The sequence below is a fragment of the Eschscholzia californica genome, unplaced genomic scaffold, assembly GCF_041429995.1.
Source record: "Eschscholzia californica isolate CP2 unplaced genomic scaffold, dmEscCali1.0.p SCAF_1, whole genome shotgun sequence".
In the NCBI taxonomy this organism is placed as follows: Eukaryota; Viridiplantae; Streptophyta; class Magnoliopsida; order Ranunculales; family Papaveraceae; genus Eschscholzia; species Eschscholzia californica.
Window position 1 is genome coordinate 70,222 of NW_028238198.1, and position 19,789 is coordinate 90,010.

Below are 19,789 nucleotides of genomic sequence, written 5' to 3' on the forward strand. Positions count from 1 at the left end.
TTACTATAATATAATAATAATAATATAATATAATAATACAATAATATAGTAACATATAATAAGATAATAATAATATAGTATAATAATATAATAATAAGATAATATTATAATAATATAATAATAGTATAATATAGTAATGGCAATAATATCATTATTACTATAATAAAGTATTATAATAATTAATATTTTTATATATTATTTATTATAAATTATTTAATCTAATTTGATAATAATAATTATTTTTATATTTCTTAATGAAATGTCCACAAGTGTCTTCCATATTTTGAGAGACATTTTCTCTCCAAAAGCTCTCCAAATTTACACTAAAATGTCCTCACATGTCTCCAAAACCAATTTGTCTTGAAATGTCCTTAATTGCGTGTCTCTAACGAATACCACAGACATTTCAGGACATTTGAAATGTCTCAAACGAATAACACGGACATTTAAAGACATTTTAAATGTCCCCAACCAATAACACGGACATTTGGGGACATTTAAAATGTCCCCAACCAATAACATAGGATTTGGAGGGACATGGCAATGTCCCTCCAAATCCCCAACCACTACCCCCCCAAGATTTCCTTAGAATCTCTCTGATTTCCAATCAATCTTTCTTTCCCTTTTTTCTCAGCTCTCTCTCTCTAGTTGTAAAAATATAATTCCCGTAGATAAAGACGAGAGAGAGAAAGGGAAGGAATAAGTTGCCTCAAATCTGGGCACCAATAAGAGAAAGACGTGTTGTCAATGTGTAAGTGATTCTATGTTTCTCGGGCCAGTTCGATAAGTTGAGACACAGCTTCAGATGAGACAACGTGTGCACTAATGATTTCGGCCACTGGATCCTGCTCTTTGTGGAAGGGAGTATCCTCCTATGATGCATCGCGTCACATGGAACCATCCCTCGGTGAAAATCCCGAATATCATTTACTGACCGAAGGTAGCCGAAAACGTCCAGATGAACCGCGTTCTCCCATTAGATCTGTGCCACTTGTCCTATAGTTGACTTGGTTAACCGATTTTTGAACCAAACTTTGACTAACTATAGTTTTGTCATCCGTGCTCCGATTCGACTTCCGCTTTCGCCGATGGATTCGCATTGGACTCTACTTTCACATGAGTACTAATATTGACCAGAATACCCTTGTCATTAAAATGACCAAAATGCCCCTCAAGTATGTCTTAATCATGATGTTTTCGCATCGAACTCCGTAAATGAGACCTGAGAAAGAAAATCAAACAAATCATCAGAGTAACCGCTCGAACTGGACTAACTAACCCGAGTTAAGAGATTCAGATGGGACATTTTCATGTCTCATCAGTGGACTAATGAAGAGTAATAAAGAGAAAGGAATTAAGGATTCGAGATGCACCGTCGTCTAACATGGAAACAACTGAATGACAATAACATCTGCTGCTGCTGCTAGGTTTTCGAGGAGGAAGAGGCATGATCTTCCGGTGTACTACTGATGGGCCTAAAAATAGGTCTATTCCCGCAAGTATACGGGGTCAAGTTATAGTATTGAAAATAAGATCGAGTATCGTCCCAAGGACAAGCTATTTTATCTAAATCTCGAATTAAAACCCCCTTTCATTAATTTTGATTTGTTTTTAAGAAACTATTTTAAAAAGAAAGCAATACTAAAAGACTAATAAGAATGAAATCATGATGAGAAGAAGAATCTAGGGTTTTCGATTTCACCACATAAATGGACTACTTAAAACATGCATTAATTAACAAATCCCTTTTCTCATGTATAACTCAAAATCTAACATAATAAACTATTTAGATTTCGAAATATATTCTTTAATAACACAATTCAAAATCAAGAATGTATGATTGACTACCATATAAAACTAATTTCCTACACTATCATTCAAGATCTAAAAGGCATATCTCATCTAATAAATCAATAAAAGCATGAAATATCTAATTATAATACATGAATGATAATAAGGTTATAGAATCAACATGAAATGACAATCAATAAGCATTGAAGCTCAAAATAAGGATTCATTGATTTATAACATATCTCAAAATAAGCCCAAATATGGGTTTCCTCTACACCCTAAATACAAAATTTAGCTACTCATGGAATCTAAAATAATATTCATTGAATTCATAAAATAAATGGAATTACAAAAGATTAATGGAAAGAAATCACCAAGAATGTTCCCAATCCATATTCCCATGTATCTCCATTTTGATGTCCAATTTAAGCTCCAAGTATCTCAAGAATATTACCCAAATCTCCAAATAATAGCTTATTAGAAGATAAAAGAAGAGAAATTTAGAAGAGAGATAAAAGAAGAAGAGATTTTGGAGAAGAAGGTATGGAGAAATTAGAAGGTTAGAAGAAGAAATTAGAAGGAGAAAGTAAATCTAGAGAAAAGATGAAGGTAGTAGAGAAAAGAATGGTGGCTAGGATTTTTAGTTGAGAAGAGGTAGAGAGAAAAGGAGGGTAAGAGAGGCTAAGAGAGGAGAATGAGAGGGTTTGCAAGTCTAGGTTTTAATGGAGGAGAAAATGATGTATTTATAGGTGGGTTTTGGTTTTGGTTGGGATAGATAGTAAAAAGGATGAAAAGAAGGGTTAGTTTTGGGATTATAGGATTAAATTGCAAAAAACCCTAAATTAGACAAGTGAGGTTGGCGGCTGTGGTTAATAAGGGAGGAAGGAGGCGCCATGTGTCGCAAGGAAAGAGGGTAAGGGAATTTAGGGTTTGGTTTCTCAAACCAGAGAAAAAGGAGATACGTGTCGGCTGGAGAGAGGGTTAAGCAATCTGGGAACAGTAGCCGTCGGATGGAATATGTACGCCGGATCTGGACGGTATAGGAAGGGGCCACGCGTCCGGGTGCACGGAGACTATGTGCTACGGGTGACACGGGAACAGATTAACGACGGGACCATCCGAAGCCGTCGGATCTTGAAAACGCGGGAGGAAGCGGTCAGGATTAAAACGCAAGATCTGGGTTCACGGAACTAAAATGGATCCGAACTATGGAATCAAGCTTAAAGGTGCAGATGCACAGGAGCCGTTCGATCTGGGACACGCGGAGAAAAACGGTCAAGATTAAAAGGTTGAAGTGGGACTACCGTACTAACTTGCAACGCGCTACACCAGATCATGCTCGATGGCTCCACTTCGCTGTTCAACGAGAATATCGAATTTCGATGCAATGGCCTCCGTTGTTCGCCACATGTCTACCCGTGTACCGCCCGCCAGAATACATCCCGAATATTGACCGAATGTTGACAAACTGTTGACCTGACTTTGACTTCACATAATTCTCTCGTCCGGACTCCGATTTGACTTCCGTTTTCTCCTACGGGCTCGTCTCGACCTCTACTTTTCAACCACGCACTGACCTTCGCCAAATTTCCAGAATGTCTTTGCCTCCAAATGACCAAAATACCCTTTATGCATCTTTTTCTCGTTTTAAACCGTTTTTCACACCTAACTCTCCAAAAGACACCTAATCAAGAAAACCAACTATTTTATTATAATAAAGACTCGAAACGAACTAACTCGACTAAATTAAACGACTCTGATGGGACATTTTCATGACCCATCAACTACTAATCCCTGTAGAAAAATAAACATAGGTACTTACCTCAAGCATAAAAAAAGTGTGATAAATAGAAAGAAATTCGGAAGATTAGAGAAGGAGGAACCATTGAAGGGGGTCGACTGAAGATGGGTAACGTTGAAGAGCAATTCGTAACAATCGACATCATCACTCACTCAACTCACCAGAGACCGGAGGAGACCAGAGAGAAATCTAGATAGAAAGAGAGGGCGTGGGATTTTCTCGGGGAGATAAAACGAAGGTTATTTTCCAAATGACCCCCTAGTTTATGACTAGCTTCTCGCTTGACCCCTTAGTTGATCGAAAGAACTCAGATAGCCCCCTCTTTGTCATTATTGTCACAGGATCGTTAAAGTCAGGTTTTCTATTCCAAAGTTACCCTTCCTTTGATTCTTTCACATCAACTCTCTTTCACTCTCTCTATAAACTATATCCCTCGTCATCTATTTCACAAATCTAAAACACACCACCATTTTCATTCAACTACCCATTTTAAATCTCCTACATAAACTATTGTTTTTCCTTCTGATGCAATAAAAGAAATAAACATCATATTCAGATCTGACTTTTTCAACCGTAAAAGTTGAATGTTCCCGGCCAGATTCAAGAACTTTCAATGGCATTCAGACAGTATTTCTCCATATTATTTCAGTAATCCTCATCCAACCAGAACGTCGAACTCCTCGCACCCTTTCAAAAGTTTTGGAGTTCATTGCTAGACCCCTTTTGAATACATGAAAACTGTGACTTATTTGGAGTATGAACTTCAAGCGGCAGATTAGATGATCTGGGATAGTACCCCTATAAGCCAATACTTCTTGTTCTGTGTTAGTATACTTCAACTTGTCTGTTCGGTTTCACTTTACTTAGAGGATTATTGCATAAATAGTTTCACGTATGAAGAAGAATAAACAATCTTTATCTTATATAGAGGTATAGAACTTGTTTGAACAAAATGCAAAGAAGATAAACTTTTATCTTCAATCAAAGGTCCAAAAGGCTAAAAAGTGTCTGCAAGTTGTGTGTCAAGAGCAAAGTCGGGAGGGAGGGAACAATATCCCGACTTTCCAAAAGAGGTTGCAGACGTTGCCTCTTAAAATACATGATTATTTGACACCTTTACCTGCTTGTTGTCTTGATAAATGAGATGTTTATTTACGTTTATGAATGAGATTTGGAGGGTTGAGTGCATATGCGTTGTAGGGGTTGGGTGAGTAAGTCGACAATCTCTTTACAAAAATAACTACGACACATAAGTAAATAAGATAAGTTTAGAGATTTGCATTTGAGACACAAAAGAGTTGAAGATCTCTATTTCTGCCACATATAGGGTTGGAAAACGGTTCGGGAACCTGATACCCGACCCTATCCGACCGATCCGTGGGGACCCGTCGCCCGGAATAAACTCGAGCAGGGCTTACCTGGGCGGTTAAGTCGGTCTGTAGAGCGCGGAACTCGATCAAGGGCTCCTACCCGAGTCCCGACCCGGTATGATCGGCCGTTAAGCCCGTCATAGAACCCACCCGATTTAGAAGATCTAACAGCTCACATCCCTCACTTTCTCCCATCATATATTAGGGTCAGGGTACTGGTATATAAACTATTTTTCCTCTAAAGCTTCATTACCCCCTTAGGGTTTGAAAAATGCAATCATAGACATGATAACAATTTCTTTGTTCACTTTTTTTTTTTGAAAATTTTGTTTTGTAATGTTATATGTATATTTATAAATGAAATTAAGTTTATTACTTTTTATTATTTTATTAGTTTTTTTTTAAAAAATCTGAGCCTGTCCCGTCTGTGACAGCCAAAGCCCCATCAGGCTGCGCGGGCACGGGCGGGCACCAGAAAGGGACTAAGTGTCAGACCCGATCAGCCCGACGGTCTATAGTGGGCTTTAAATTTTTGTGGCCGATCAGCCCGAGTCCGTCTAAATTAAGTCCACGGACGTTGGAGTCCGTCCGAATCCCCATCTTAGACACATAAGAGTGAGAATCTGAAGGAGGATCTTGACGCACACAAACCGAGGATCTGTCTGTACGGCCTGTATACAAAACAGTGGTATTTTCGTAATAATGAGATAAAATCGATGTATTTGTTCAAAGATGCAATCAATGGATAGAAGAAGATCGTGCAGAGTCTGGCACCGGGAAAATAGGTCATCGGTGCTCCCGCCCTCTCTCTCTATCTCTCTCTGCATGTTTCCGATCTTCTTCTTCTTCTTCTCAAGGAGGGATCGATTCCATTTCTCCACTAGCATCATCTCGACTGCGAGTAGTTGTTCGAAGTAGCTCTTTATTTGTAGTCTGATCGAGAGATTTTCTATTTTTTTTGTGTTGGAATCATAAAGGGAAGTTCACCTTGGTATGGATTTCTGAACTTTGAAGCGATGGAGATCCAATCACCTCGTCGTATTGAAAATGAACTCTTGAGCGGTCTGAGTAATGCTCTTGATCGAGAGATGATTAAGAATATGATTTCTTCTTCTTCTTCTTCTCCGAATGGCGCCGAACAAATCAAAGTCGAGACAGTGAAAACGAGATGCAGTCCGAGGCTTCAGAATCGCCTCCATCAGAAAAGAAGTTACAATGCTCTTGATCAGAAGTCTCTTCCTCCGCGTTCTAAGAAGAAAAAAGATAAGAAGATCGATATCTCATCGGTAACAAAAGATTTCTCCGATCCGGTGGCTAAAACGGATGTTCATTTGGAAAATGTAGCCCTCCCTCTGGAGAAAGTGGTAGTTAAGGATGATTTATCAGACCATTCAAAGGTTAAGGAGACTTTGAGGATTTTCAATAGACATTACCTTTACTTCATCCAGGTTAGTACAACCCTATTTTGTGCTTACTACTATCATCATTTATAGATTATGCAGTTTTTTCTTTCTTCCATGTTTTCTGAGTTTTGACACCAAATTTCTATAAATACCAATACATATCCCGTACCAAGTATAAGATCAGAAGATCTGCCACAAACAAAATAGGTTTCTATCTCACAGGAAGTTCTACACTAAACGCCTCTGTAAGATACTAATTTAACACCTCCAAGAGGAAGAGAAGATGTATTAGTTCTTTTGACTTAAAAAAAAACTAAGTAGATAGAAGCGGCAGCACCATCTGCACCTTAGTAAATCGCATGGGAGTCACTCGTAACACTCTATACAATTTAGTAAGAAAACAGCAGCAGCCGAAACCATTCAAAACACCCATCTTATCCTGTAATCTCATGATTTAAATAAGCATGTATGCTTACTTCATTCCGTAACCATGTTCAACGCAGGAAGAGGAGAAAAGGTGCAAGAAGGACGAGGTTAAGGATGTTGACACTCCCAATGGCTCCAAACGTAAGAACGTTAAAAGTCCTAAAGCCTTTAAATCTAAGGGGGCTAAAACTTCCAAAGATTCCAAATCTAAGGTATCTTCTTCCTTCTTTTCATTTATGCTGGAACTTATATCCGGCCGTGCTTGCATGTACCTTTTTCTGTTTTTGTTCATATGGGTTGTCTTGGTTTCCATGGAATGGTTCCATTTTAGACACCTTTGTGCTGTCATTTCATTTTTTCTTGCTGCTTAATAGAATTTTATTTTTTTTGGAAAAAAAATCCCTATAACCATAGTGCTTTGGGGTTATCAATCTTCTTTGCGGTGAGTGTGCACTGACTGGAGAAAAGTAGTCCCCGTCTACGATGGATCCAAGTCTACAACTACTCTTGTCTGTGGTGAAAACTGCTATATGCTCATCAGCATCGTCGATGCTGCTTTTGTAACAAAATGCACATCATCACTTAAATGGAGGCATGCATTGATTCTTATTTTTAGGTGCATGATGTGTACAATTTTCATTACTTAAGGTTTTGGCAATTGAGTTCAGGAAACGCCACCTTTGTTATTTTATGTTTTTTTAATCGTTCTAGTGCTGAAAGTGGGGAATCTTTGTAACCCTAAAAGATGCCCCACTACATCAGCATCAGAAAGCAAGACAGAGTATATGTGGGTATTGTTAGCAATTCTTCTTTTCTGTTTGTATGATGAAGTATGTCAAACATATATGTGACGAGTTGCTTTTAGAAATATCTATTATAAATAGGTCTTAGAACTCGTGTTTTTACCCTTCATTCTAATGCTACAAAATTTTGCAGAAAGGGACGGCTAAGCGACCGGATCTAAAAGCTATAACAAAGGCAAGTTCCCATGGCCCTGCTTTATTGTTCACTATCCTGTTGAAGCTTCTTTCTCCATAAACTTGTGTATTTTTGTCACCTCACGAGTCACAACAACAAATGCTTTGGTAGTTGTTCATACTGAGTCCGACAATGATTATGTTAGAATTCTAACGACCATCATTTGTTCCTATCGTTGATACCAAGTTGTTGCAGGAACCACCAAAGTAGGTATTTCTTTGACTAGCTTATGATTGAATTATAATTTCATCTGGGGTAGAGTTGGCTTGTTGCCTCTTTTGGGAAAAGAAAAAAGAACTTGGCTTATGTTCTTATAGCATCTTAAATTACAAGGTTTTCTGAAAGACCTGAATTAATATTAAAGAAAAAGATTTGCAGAACCAAGTTTTAAGCCTTGGAGCTCACAGAATAGGCTTTTGCCGGCCTAACAAAGATTGAGAGACTATGTTGCCAAGGAGGCTTCCCAAGAAACTGTAAAGTCTAAAGAAAGACTACAATTTGGAATTCTCACTGCTCCAGTGATAGATCCCTTTCACAGGCTCTACTATATTCTCTAACCCTCACTCCTTAGAAAACCGTGTTGTTCCTTTTCTTCCAGATTGCCCAAACCACTGCATGATGAATAATCTCCCAAATATCTTTGCCTTGCTTTGGAAACAGGACCTGATCCCATTGCCAAAGGCATATCTTTATCGAGTTAGGAGTACACCAGCTGATGTTAAAGCTTTTGAGGAAGAAGTTCCACACTTCCTTAGAAATATTAAAATGTAGGAGCATACGGCCAGCAATTTCTGCTGCTTACTAACATAAGCAACACTTGGGCTTAAGAGACCCCCTTTTGATTAGGATATCCTCCGCTGGTAACCTGTCCAGAAAAGCAGCCCAAAACACGAAGCTAATCCTTGGCGGGATGTTGCCTTTCCAAACCCTGAAGATGTTTGTGATTTCGTTCTCAAAATCAGGAGCTATCTTGATACACAAATTCTTCACAGAGATTTCCTCTTCTCCTTCCTTCCAGCAGAAACAATCATTCTCCTCTGTAATCTGCACATTTTTTATTCTATCTAGCATAGATGCCACGTCTTCAATCTCCCAGTCGCTTAGATTTCGTCTAAGGATATCCCAAGTACCCAACCATTCTCTCCTTGGTGATTGACATGATCCGAGACCAGACCATCCTTCATCCTGGATAGACTGAACAGGTTGGGATGCTGAACCTTTAAAGGCATGTTAGTAGTCCAATAATCATGCCAAAACAGAATAGTCCTACAATTCCTACTTTCCTCTTCATGCTGTTCTGGAACTTCTGTTTGTGATTGTAAGTTCCCTCTATACAGGGCCTCCGTGAGCCTTAGTGGGTCTCTTAGTATATCTGCCGCCAACTACCAAACCATATTTTCCCTCAATTGTCTTCTTCCAAAACATTTCCTTCTCAACATCGAATCTCCATAACCACCTAGTCAATTGGACTTCATTCAAGGCTTCGATGTTTCTAATCCCTAAGCCTCCTTTCGAGATAGGTTCACAAACCTGGTTCCAATACATCCAAGGAATTTTTTTCTCCTCTTAATTGTTGTCCCACAGAAAGTTCATACACTTTATCTCCATGGTTTTGCCGATGAGAGCTGGAACATGAAACAGAGACACAAAGTACAGAGGGATAGACAGTAGAACAGAGTTGTTGAGGGCTAACTTACCTACTAGAGAGACTTAGCTTTCCAGGCTGAAAGTTTCTTGTTTATTCTTTCTAGCACAGGACCCCACATGGTTTTTAATCTATAAGGGTACCCAAAGGCATTCCTGGGTATTCAGTGGGGAGAAACCACATGTTCGCCAACTTAATTATTTTTAGGATGGTGATAATAAAGTCAAATTGAAGAAACTGACATGTATAATTGAATTTTATGAAGGTATCTATAACTCATCCGTTTTTCTCCAGTTATTTCGTGTGAGCAAGTAGCAAGTCATGAAGCTCTGAAGAGAGTAGAAAAACAATTTTTTTTGGTTGATTCAGATTATTCAAACACCTTGTTTTAGGTGGCTATTACTATACGATGTATTGGTTTCTTTCCTGATTTATTCCTTATCATGCCATTGCCAGATGACCGAGACTAAGGCTATTCTGTACCCAGAAAAGAAATTTGGACATCTCCCGGGTTGGTTACTCTTATCGTATCTTTTGAGATTATTGGTAACTCTTATTGGTTTTGTTTTCTATATATCAGATATGAACATAGTTTTGCGTGGTTTATGTTGTTTGGATGTTCAAGTAACACAGTACAAATTGAGAAAAGATGAAAGGAAGTGGTATTGACATGCTTCTTATGGTCACAGGTATTGATGTCGGGCATCAATTCTATTCACGAGCTGAAATGGTGGTTCTAGGTTTTCATGGTCATTGGCTGAAAGGAATTGATTTCATGGGACCTATCTACGGAGAATTGGTGATTCATATTTTGTTTGAGCAATTTCTTTGTTTGTTTTTCTGTTTGTTGTGTGTAGCGGTAGTGGGGGTTGGTTGGTGATTATAGCATTTTTCTCTCTTGATCTTTTTATGGTTACAGTTTTAACGTGCCTCTGTTTCTTGTTCCTAAATTAAAGAACTCAAGCAACTAATTTATGTTGTATGTCTGATAAATTAAGCAGGAGGAGTACAAAGGCTATACTTTTCCTCTTGCGGTGTCAATTGTGTTATCAGGGCAGTACGAAGATGATGTTGATAATTCAGAGGATGTTGTTTATACTGGTGAAGGTGGCAATAATATGAATGGAAATAAGCGTCAGAATAAGGATCAAGTGATGCTCCGCGGTAATTTGGCACTTAAGGTGCATACTTTAGTACACCAATTATTTTTTCTTTAAGTTTTCTTTCCTATTGTTCATGGTCCCTGATCACATGTTATCTGATGATTTCAGTTTGTACCGTGGTTTAAATATTTTGATCTGAGAAGATTGTTGTTTAACTAATTAAACTGGTTAGATGAGTTTTATTTTATGAGCTTTTCTTCAACTTGCTTGTTTCTTTTTCGATTTTCCATATTGTTTCGTAATAGCAATCGTAAGTATTTATAGTGTCAGCTAGTCGATTTGTACTACTAGTGTTGCATACTTGCATGTAAATAAGGTCTACTTGTTACCTGTGTTATTGTTACAGTGTTATTGTTAATGTTGGTAAATCTTCCTTTTGTTTGTTTAATATATGTTTAAAGCTTTGTTAAGTATGTGGTGCATGTTGTTAATGATTTTTCCTATTACATGAATGGAAGACGTTAATATCAATACAATTATCTCCTGCAGTCCTAGTTTTCAAGCAGTCATGGAACATATTGAAAAGAGGAGTATTGACCCATGAGGAAGCACATAAAAACAAATTCTAGCAATATCTGATCAGATCAAAGTATTTTTACTAAAATATCCCAAGTACTAGTAAAATCTTTGAAACAAAGATCCCAGTTTGGTACATACAATGTAAAAGTTATTAAGTGATGCCTAGTAAGAGTGTAATACAAGCCAAGACATCTTCAGATACCTAGGTTTAAACTGTTGCACACACTTGATTTAGCTCAAAAGCAGCTTTTATCTGCTCCGAGCTTCTTGACCATTGTACAGTTATACTATTATAGCTAATAACAAATCGAGGAGTGGGTATAGAGTGTGGAAAAATTACAAGGAGAAGTTTTTTATGAACAAATTACGAGGCAAGGTTATTGCGCTTATAATTTAATATTTACAATTAGTTGAATTGAAATGATCGTTTCTCTTCCTTCTATATGTATATCCTTGTTATCCGTTGATAGCACAATGCCGAGCAATGTGTGCCAGTAAGAGTGATTCGGGGACATGATTGTGCAAGTAGTTACTGCGGCAGGGTTTACACCTATGATGGCCTTTACAAGGTGAGTTTAAGCAGAATTTATCTTCAAACTGAGACATCTATCATTTTCTGAAGTAATGTCATGTAGCATACAATCTGTTTTGTGGATCATTCTAGTCTTTTTGAGCTTTTGCTGAATTAAAACCGGACATCTTATCGTGAGTTATGTACTTCAGAAAATACTTACGTTAGGAGGAAGATAAGTTTCCAAGATTTTGCATTCTTAGTTCTTACATGGATCACCAAAGCATATTATTTTACTGGGCTATGATTTGGTCTTGCTCATTGTATGCGTTACATTTTGTATGCTCAAAGCCTCTAATAAATCAATTTGATCGCTTCTTTAACTGGATAACCAACACAGAAACCGTCTCTATAGTCCATACTGGAGAAATAAAAATTTCATGGTTCAGTTTTCCTTATTCAGTTATAGACATATGTCAGTGTAGTCCTTGTGAGTGGCTCAAGTGGATTAAAAGCTAAGTTTTTGGCCATTGATTTGTTGGTTGGTGTTTAGGAGTACGGATTTAGTGGGATGTAGCAACTATGGATATAACATACATATATAGCCTTGTTAAAAGTTATGGTTATCAAATATACATTATACAAACGAAATTTCGTTCAACAAGTGAACAGCATAATAATGTCTTAGGAAAAAAGATGTTTATTGAATTATCATGTACCGATGCTGCTTGTGGTCACCCAGGAAAACATGAAATTAGAGAGTCGGGCCACCATAAAAATAAATTAGTTTTTTTAGAGCAGCATCGGACCCTTTGATTACGTAATTGAATGTTAACATTTATTCATCTTTTGATTGATCAGGAGTTCCAGATTTCTTCATTATGTGTTAAGGGATCTCCATCCCTTGTGTTCTCTATTTGCCCCATTTCTATCTAAGTATCTAGCACTAGTGACCAGATACCACCACCCCCCCCTTCCCGCCTACCGCGTACCCGATTCCCCGTACCTTTTCCGGATGGGTTGCGATCCAGTACTGCAATATTAGCGTATTGAGATGTTTAATCTTAATTAAACCGAAGTCTTTGTAAAAATCTATAAACTTGACTAGTTGGGTAGTTAACTACAAGAATTTTTTTTAATTAAGTTGTTAGATTGTAACTTTTATGGAGATAGGATTTATTAGAGTACGCTTGTCTATTATAAATGCATCATAAAGTGATAAAGGGTATATATTGTCTAGGAAAATAGTCCAAAATGTACTGCAGTTGAGAATGGCGTACCCCTAGCGTACCCGATATTCAATGGCAGCGTAACTCGTACCCGTACCACGTAGCGGAGCGACCTGCGTACCGGGTAACATTGGACCAGTCCCTTAAATTGGCTTACAACCAAAGATGGCTTCGCTGAAAATTAATTACTGAACTTTCTTAGGATACACATCGACTGGTATCTTGATTTTCAGTCTTCAAGATGGTGGTTCAGTGTCAACAAATTTGCTTATGTATTGGCAACACCCCCTAAGCGATAACTATTGCCGTCATACGATGGTGGTAAAATTGGATCCTATTTAAATCTATTAAGCCACTCACAAAATCTTGCACATAAAATGTGCACACGTCATCCATTGCCGTTTAGTGATAGACGTAATGTTCTTTTTTGAACTGCTAAAATCACTCTGAAGAGCATTGTTCATTAGTTTCGCCTAATATCACGCTATATTTGGATTGGAACTTTGGACTAAGTACCTTCTTCAGATTGCATATTTATTATGTTTTGTTCATCTGTACATAATGTTGTAATGTTTCATTATTGTCGTCAATGTCTAGACCGCTACGAGTTGGATTTAATTTTATAATCCAATATTTGCAGGTTGTTCAGTATTGGGCAGAGACAGGTGTTTCTGGATTCAGTGTTTTTAAGTTTCGCCTAAAACGACTTGAAGGGCAACCTCCTTTGACCACCACACAGGTCTTATATCAGATTAATACAAATTTAAGTTTTATTAAATATTTCCCTGTTCTATTTTGCATCAGATTATGTACAAGATACACCTCTAACTGCTTTTTTACCTAATTGCTTTCAAGGTACCCTTGTCATAGTTCTATCCTGTCATTGTCAATAATATAGTTGCAGTTTTCTAGATTATGTTTTTTTTTGTATGGTATGGTTCCATCCTTCATTGACCCAATTTAAGCAAATGCTGATGCATATCTTGAGAAGAATGTCAAAATTAGGTAATATGGCACACATCATGGTACAACCATGGGTAGAGGAGGATTGAGCCTAGTAGATAGGAATTAGGATTCTCACTACGGGACTTCTACGAAGTCCATTCGATTTTTTTTAGCATTATTATTCTTACTAGTTGAAGCACTAACTGCAATAAGTATTAACTTGACACGATTTCCTAGTCTGAAAGCGTTTCTTGATAGTTGATTTCTCCTCCATAAATCTACAAGTATAGTTTTATATCCTTTTTCGAGAAACCAAGTTATTAATTGAATGAACATGAGTCTGTTTACTTTAACTATCTTTCTCTTTAACGCTACGTTTTATCCTGGATAGAAGTGATTTATTAGTAGCTTCCAGAAAAGTAACGAGTCCTTGATAAGAGCGACGTCTTGCTACGAAATTAGCCAGGAGACTCAGTAATTCTGGGGAACACATACATTACCGTAATCAATCAGAGGGTTTAACAAGAAACAACTGTGCTAGAAGAGGGATAAGAGAATCACAATAACCTAGTGGTAAAGTCGTCGCCCCTAAGGTCAATCCCATTATTACCAACAATACTGGTTAAGCAATTATGACTATTAATGTTTGACAGTTTGAGGGAATTTTTTGTTAGCATTTCTACTAGAGGCTCAAACTCCCCCAGACAAAGTTTGTTCTGTTCAATTGTTTTAGAATTAGGTAGTCTTATCTTTTTCATTTTTAGTACTAATTTGTTTTTGTTTTTCAAATAAGCAAATACTTTGCCATCAGGACATTCTTTTTCTTTCTGCATTTTAACAAATTCTTTCTATGGTTATGTACTCAACAAGGAACGATGTAATTATGTATGTCAAAATGTGTTCGCTTCCGCTACGAGGTTGACACCGTAAAATTTGTTTGGTTTTTGAGTAAAATTTGTCAAGTCTCTTAAATCGAGAAAGGCGGGTCTTATTTCGTTTATTGGGCCTTATCTGGAAATCCAACTGTTATGTGTTTTTTCTTCAAGCATACAGGGTCAACTTGTGTAGTTCTTAGTTGTAGTTTTAATTTGCTAATAATTGTAGCTTTCACTAGTTGATAATCATTGCAAGTAGGTTATACTGAAATGAGTTCACTAAAATTGATTATCACCCACTTTTTCTCTTTCTCAAAAGCAACTTTCTGATCCATTGTTAATTTTGACTAGTACATAACAAAAGTATTGACAGGTTCAATTCGCTCGAGCGCATGCACCCACATCTATTTCAGAATTACGTGGGTATGACACGAGTTTATTGCCTAGTTGATATCATGATATGTCAGGTCTTTATTTTCAACAGCATGGTTTAACATGAAGCTGATCTGATCACTTTTTGTATGAAGGTTGGTATCAAAGGACATCAGTGAAGGTCAAGAAGATGTTCCAATTCCAGCCACAAATTTGGTTGATGATCCTCCAGTTGCACCCACAGGCAAGTTCATCTATCTGATTACATTGTAATTCCAGTTGGAGGTTCTTATTTTAGAGCTCTTTGAGATGACATCTTTTTATATTGGATTTTCCAATATATTGACCACCGAAAAGGCCTCTTTACCTCTTTAGTACCCGTTGCTTGTCTGTTTGAGATTCATAATGTCTCAGTTTCTTCCTGGATATCTTTACCTCTTTAGTACCCGTTGCTTGTCTGTTTGAGATTCATCAATAATGTCTCAGTTTCTTCCTGGATAAAAGGTTTCATGTTTTACTCTTATTTTTAGTGAGGAGCCAAACATCGGGCCTTGTCTTGCTATTTGGTCTTTCCTGTGTGTATACAAACGTTCTGTTATTCTCAAAACTTCAAAGCCTTCTCCTAGAAACATTTGTGAACATGTATTGTGCGTTAAGGATCGTAAGTTGAAATTTTTTGGACTTCTGCAGTTTCCGATTTAGAATTGGCTCCAATTCTTTCATATGCAAAGTCTTAGTCTCTTAAAATAGGGAAGTCCTGGATCTAGAGATTGTCTTAAGAAAGTGAAAAATCTGCTCCCAGATTACCTCTATGTGGAGTCTACAAGATCCATGCTCGACTCCTACAAATAGAGAAATTTTAGTCTTTTTGTGCATTTTATGAACAAAAAGATTTGCAAAAAAGGCATCCTAGAGCATAGGAAATAACCAAAGGAAACAACACAATCAACCAATAAGATGAAACACAATGCATTACCTGACTCGCAGTGTCAAACCTAACACTACTAAAATACTAATCACTGCAAATATTCTATGGCTTGGATTAGCATGAAATTTCAGCAACCTGTTTGCAGCACTCAATAATACTTTGATTGGTTATTCTAAATGGACAGGATATACTTATGTCAAGTCTAACAAAGTTGCGGAAAGCGTGAAGCACCCCATAACTGCTACTGGTTGCGGATGCCAAGGGACCTGTACCGATCCTAGTATTTGTGCTTGTGCAAGACTAAATGGATGTGATTTTCCATATGTGCGTAGAGATGGTGGCAGGTGAGAGTTGCATTGTTTCTCTATTTCTTTAACATACATTACTACATAAACGCCACATTTGAGAATGTTTTTGTACTTCAAATCGACGGTCCGAAAAAAATGGTTTTTCGCCTCAAGATGGTTCCAGTGAAAAGGCATACATCAATATTAAAAAGAATAATGAAATGGTCTCTAGTTTGAGACTATCATATTAAATTTTATGTGTCTAACAAACAAATTGTTCATAATGTTGCATAAACTCGAAGTCATAAAAGAAGTAACTCATAAGAAAACTAATACAAATGTCTTCAACTTACTGTTTTGTTTTGTAAAATTTAAACCTAGTAGTGTTCATATTCTCTTAAAACTTAAGTAGTAAATTTAAATCCCAATAATGTGAGGCATACGCCTCTCACACCTTGAGTTGTATGCCTCACAAGTATGCATTGTTTTCTTCCTCAGATAGTACTCCTCACGACAGAACTCTATGGAATCACCTCGAACCATACATTCATACACTTTTGCCGACTTTAAACTTTATTTCACGAAATGTTTAAAAAGGCGCATAAGATGGGCATCTAGGTGTACACCTTGAGGTAATATATAGGTGTACCGCATCAGAACTTACGCCTCGGTGTTGTAGTAACTTCCTTTATTTTTCTTTAACTTCTAGAGGTAGTCAAAAGAGTAGATCTTACTAATAAAAGTTAATTTTCTGTAGTACTACAAACGAATTCAATAAAATATATTATTAATAGAATAAAATACTTTAACTATATTAAAATATATGAGATTGAAGCTACGCCTCTTTACCGCCTTGAGGCACCGCGTCACATTGTCAAAGAAAATCGCATCGAGGCATAAAAATACCTTTTAAAACATCGATTTAATACCGTCGATGCTATCTAACATTTCGTTTTATGTCCATGTGAACTTCCCGGAGCAAGAAGTTGTGGTACCTGTATCTCTAGGTCTTCTTGTTACTAGTACTAATTGCTGGGGTTTATGATTAAATCGTGTGATCCTTGTGTGTTGTTTAGAGATTATAGTCTCATGGGCACGTGGATAAGCAACACATTTCTTAAGTTGAGACAGCCGCACATGAGCATGAGAATTATGGAACATCCTGAAAATAAAAGATACATTCAAAGAGAAAAGCAGTATCATCTGCAAGTTTACTTGTCCAGAAACATACTCAACCTTCCGCAAAACAAGAAAATGACATTTCAGGTCTATAAAATGGTGCAAGGATAAGGGAGAAACATGTAATATTAGGTTCACGGTTTACATTGGCATTATGTGAAAAATTATCTTAGTATGTAGAATATGTTTTCTCTTCCTCACCTTTGTTCGCGTGATCTTACACACTCTTCCTTTCTTATCCCAGATTAGTTAATGCCAAGTCAGTTGTGTTCGAATGTGGGCCAAACTGTGGCTGCGGGCCCAGTTGCATAAACCGAACATCTCAGCGTGGGCTAAAATATCGATTTGAGGTTGAGTAATCATATTGATTCAAATGAATTTATGCTTACGAAGTATCCTTGCTGCTGCTAGTTTTGTGAATGGTGTCATATGTAATATGTTGTATCATACCTTACAGGTGTTTCGTACACCCAAAAAGGGCTGGGCTGTAAGGTCTTGGGATTATATTCCTTCTGGCGCACCTGTCTGTGAATACGTAGGGATGCTCATGAGGACTGATGATCTAGATAGTATTTCTGACAACAACTACATTTTCGACATTGATTGTTTGCAGACGATGAAGGGCCTTGATGGAAGAGAGGTATTTGTATTGACACTAAACTACTTTTGATTGTTTACTATGTTCTAAGTTTTTTTGGGTTTTTGTGGATTGTGTGAACTGCTTACTTTCTGATTTACTTCAGCGGCTTCAGTTATTAATCTCTGATATATTCTCTTAACAGAGGCGATTAGAAGATGTCGCAATACCTTCTCAGGCTCATCTCGATGAGATTGATGACAAGAAGTTGGAAAATGCCCCCGAGTTCTGTATAGATGCAGGCTCAATTGGTAACATCGCGAGATTCTTTAATCACAGTTGCGAGCCAAATTTGTTCGTGCAATGTGTTTTGAGCTCCCATCACAATATCAAGCTTGCCCGTGTCATGCTCTTCGCTGCAGATAACATACCTCCTATGCAGGTGACACTCTGGTTCTATTGTTACCTTTTTTAATTGTTTAAACTTGACTAGCATTTCCTGCATTCCCTAGGCTCCACATATAAAATCGGATTTGAGTTTGGAATCTAAATGGTGGTATCCTGGGAATGCATAATCTTATGGGTTGAGTATGGTGTTCATGAAGTATAAAAGACATTCAGGTCGAGAACTTTCTTCTAACAGTAATGAACTGTTGTTGATGCTGGTAAACGCAGGAGCTTACATATGATTACGGGTATGCTCTAGATAGTGTGATGGGTCCCGATGGAAATATTAAAAGGATGCCATGCTACTGTGGTGCAGCTGGCTGTCGTAGACGTTTATATTAGGTAATGAACGATCAGCCTTCTCCCTCCCAATAGTGAGTCTCTCCATCTATGAATTTATGTTTTGCTCCTCATTCTTGTCAGGTAGAAGAGTGGAAGGAGGGGTCCGTTGACCAAATGGTATAGAATTTTGTCTCTAAGAAAAGAACACTGATAGTCCATGGGTGGAAGGGTTTATGGAACCTTTGGTGGCATTGTTGTGTATAAATGAAAAAAGAATGTAGTCTGATGTCCATTGGTACACCGTTGGGTTCTATTTTACTTGAATAGTAGCAGAAATGTGTTCTGCATAGTATGAGATGCTAATGAACCTTGTTGTTTGAACTCCTCCATTACTAGATCCTAGGTAATTTTTATCTTAGTATAGTCTCAAAACCTGGATTCAAGTGAAATTTAAATGAACTCCTTTGACTTCCTCAATTATTCTATTTCTATTTAACGTACTTGGGTGAAAGATCACTTTGGCTAGAGGGAATAAACATCAAACTCAGAACAAAATCTTGATGTTGAAGAGTTTTTTATGGCCAGCGCTTTGGGGAAAGTAAAATAGTTTCCGGAGTGTGAAGCCTTAGTCAAAATTTGGTCAATTTTGTTTGACAATTTTATTTTGTAAGTTATAGGGAAAAATAAAAATAAAAAACCCTCCACCTCACCTCCCTCCACTTCACTCTCTCTCCACCTCACTCTCTCTCCACCTCACCTCTCTCTCCCCACCTCACCTCTCTCTGTCTTCTCCGACCAGGTCGTCGGCCGGAAGAGAGAGGTGAGGTGGAGGGTTTTTTATTTTGAAACCTATTCTACATAAAATATGTTTTTTCGAAAAATTTTCAAAATTTTGCATATTCTCTTTAAAATTTCACAACCCGAAAACTATTTAACTTTCCTCAAAGCGCTTGCCTTTTTTATAGTTGTGATTTTCTCCAAAAACAGTGGAAGGTGTTGGCGAAAGAATAAGGGAAGGAAATCTATTTTTTAACAAAGGGCTTGGGCATTCAAGAGTACCC

The 19,789-nt window shown here is 37.4% G+C and overlaps 1 protein-coding gene across 1 annotated transcript; it reads left to right on the plus strand.

The window, feature by feature from the left end:
* The first annotated feature begins 5,560 nt into the window (after positions 1-5,560).
* Positions 5,561-19,205, plus strand: LOC147562783 (histone-lysine N-methyltransferase, H3 lysine-9 specific SUVH4-like). The gene is made up of 16 exons (XM_086672920.1): positions 5,561-6,410; positions 6,869-7,003; positions 7,728-7,769; positions 9,871-9,925; positions 10,104-10,213; positions 10,416-10,595; positions 11,567-11,665; positions 13,477-13,575; positions 15,030-15,079; positions 15,184-15,272; positions 16,141-16,300; positions 17,667-17,772; positions 17,880-18,062; positions 18,205-18,441; positions 18,675-18,788; positions 18,870-19,205. Exons 1-15 carry the CDS (start codon positions 5,979-5,981, stop codon positions 18,786-18,788), a joined length of 2,091 nt encoding a protein of 696 aa, XP_086529046.1. The 5' UTR covers positions 5,561-5,978; the 3' UTR covers positions 18,870-19,205.
* Positions 19,206-19,789: the final 584 nt, after the last annotated feature.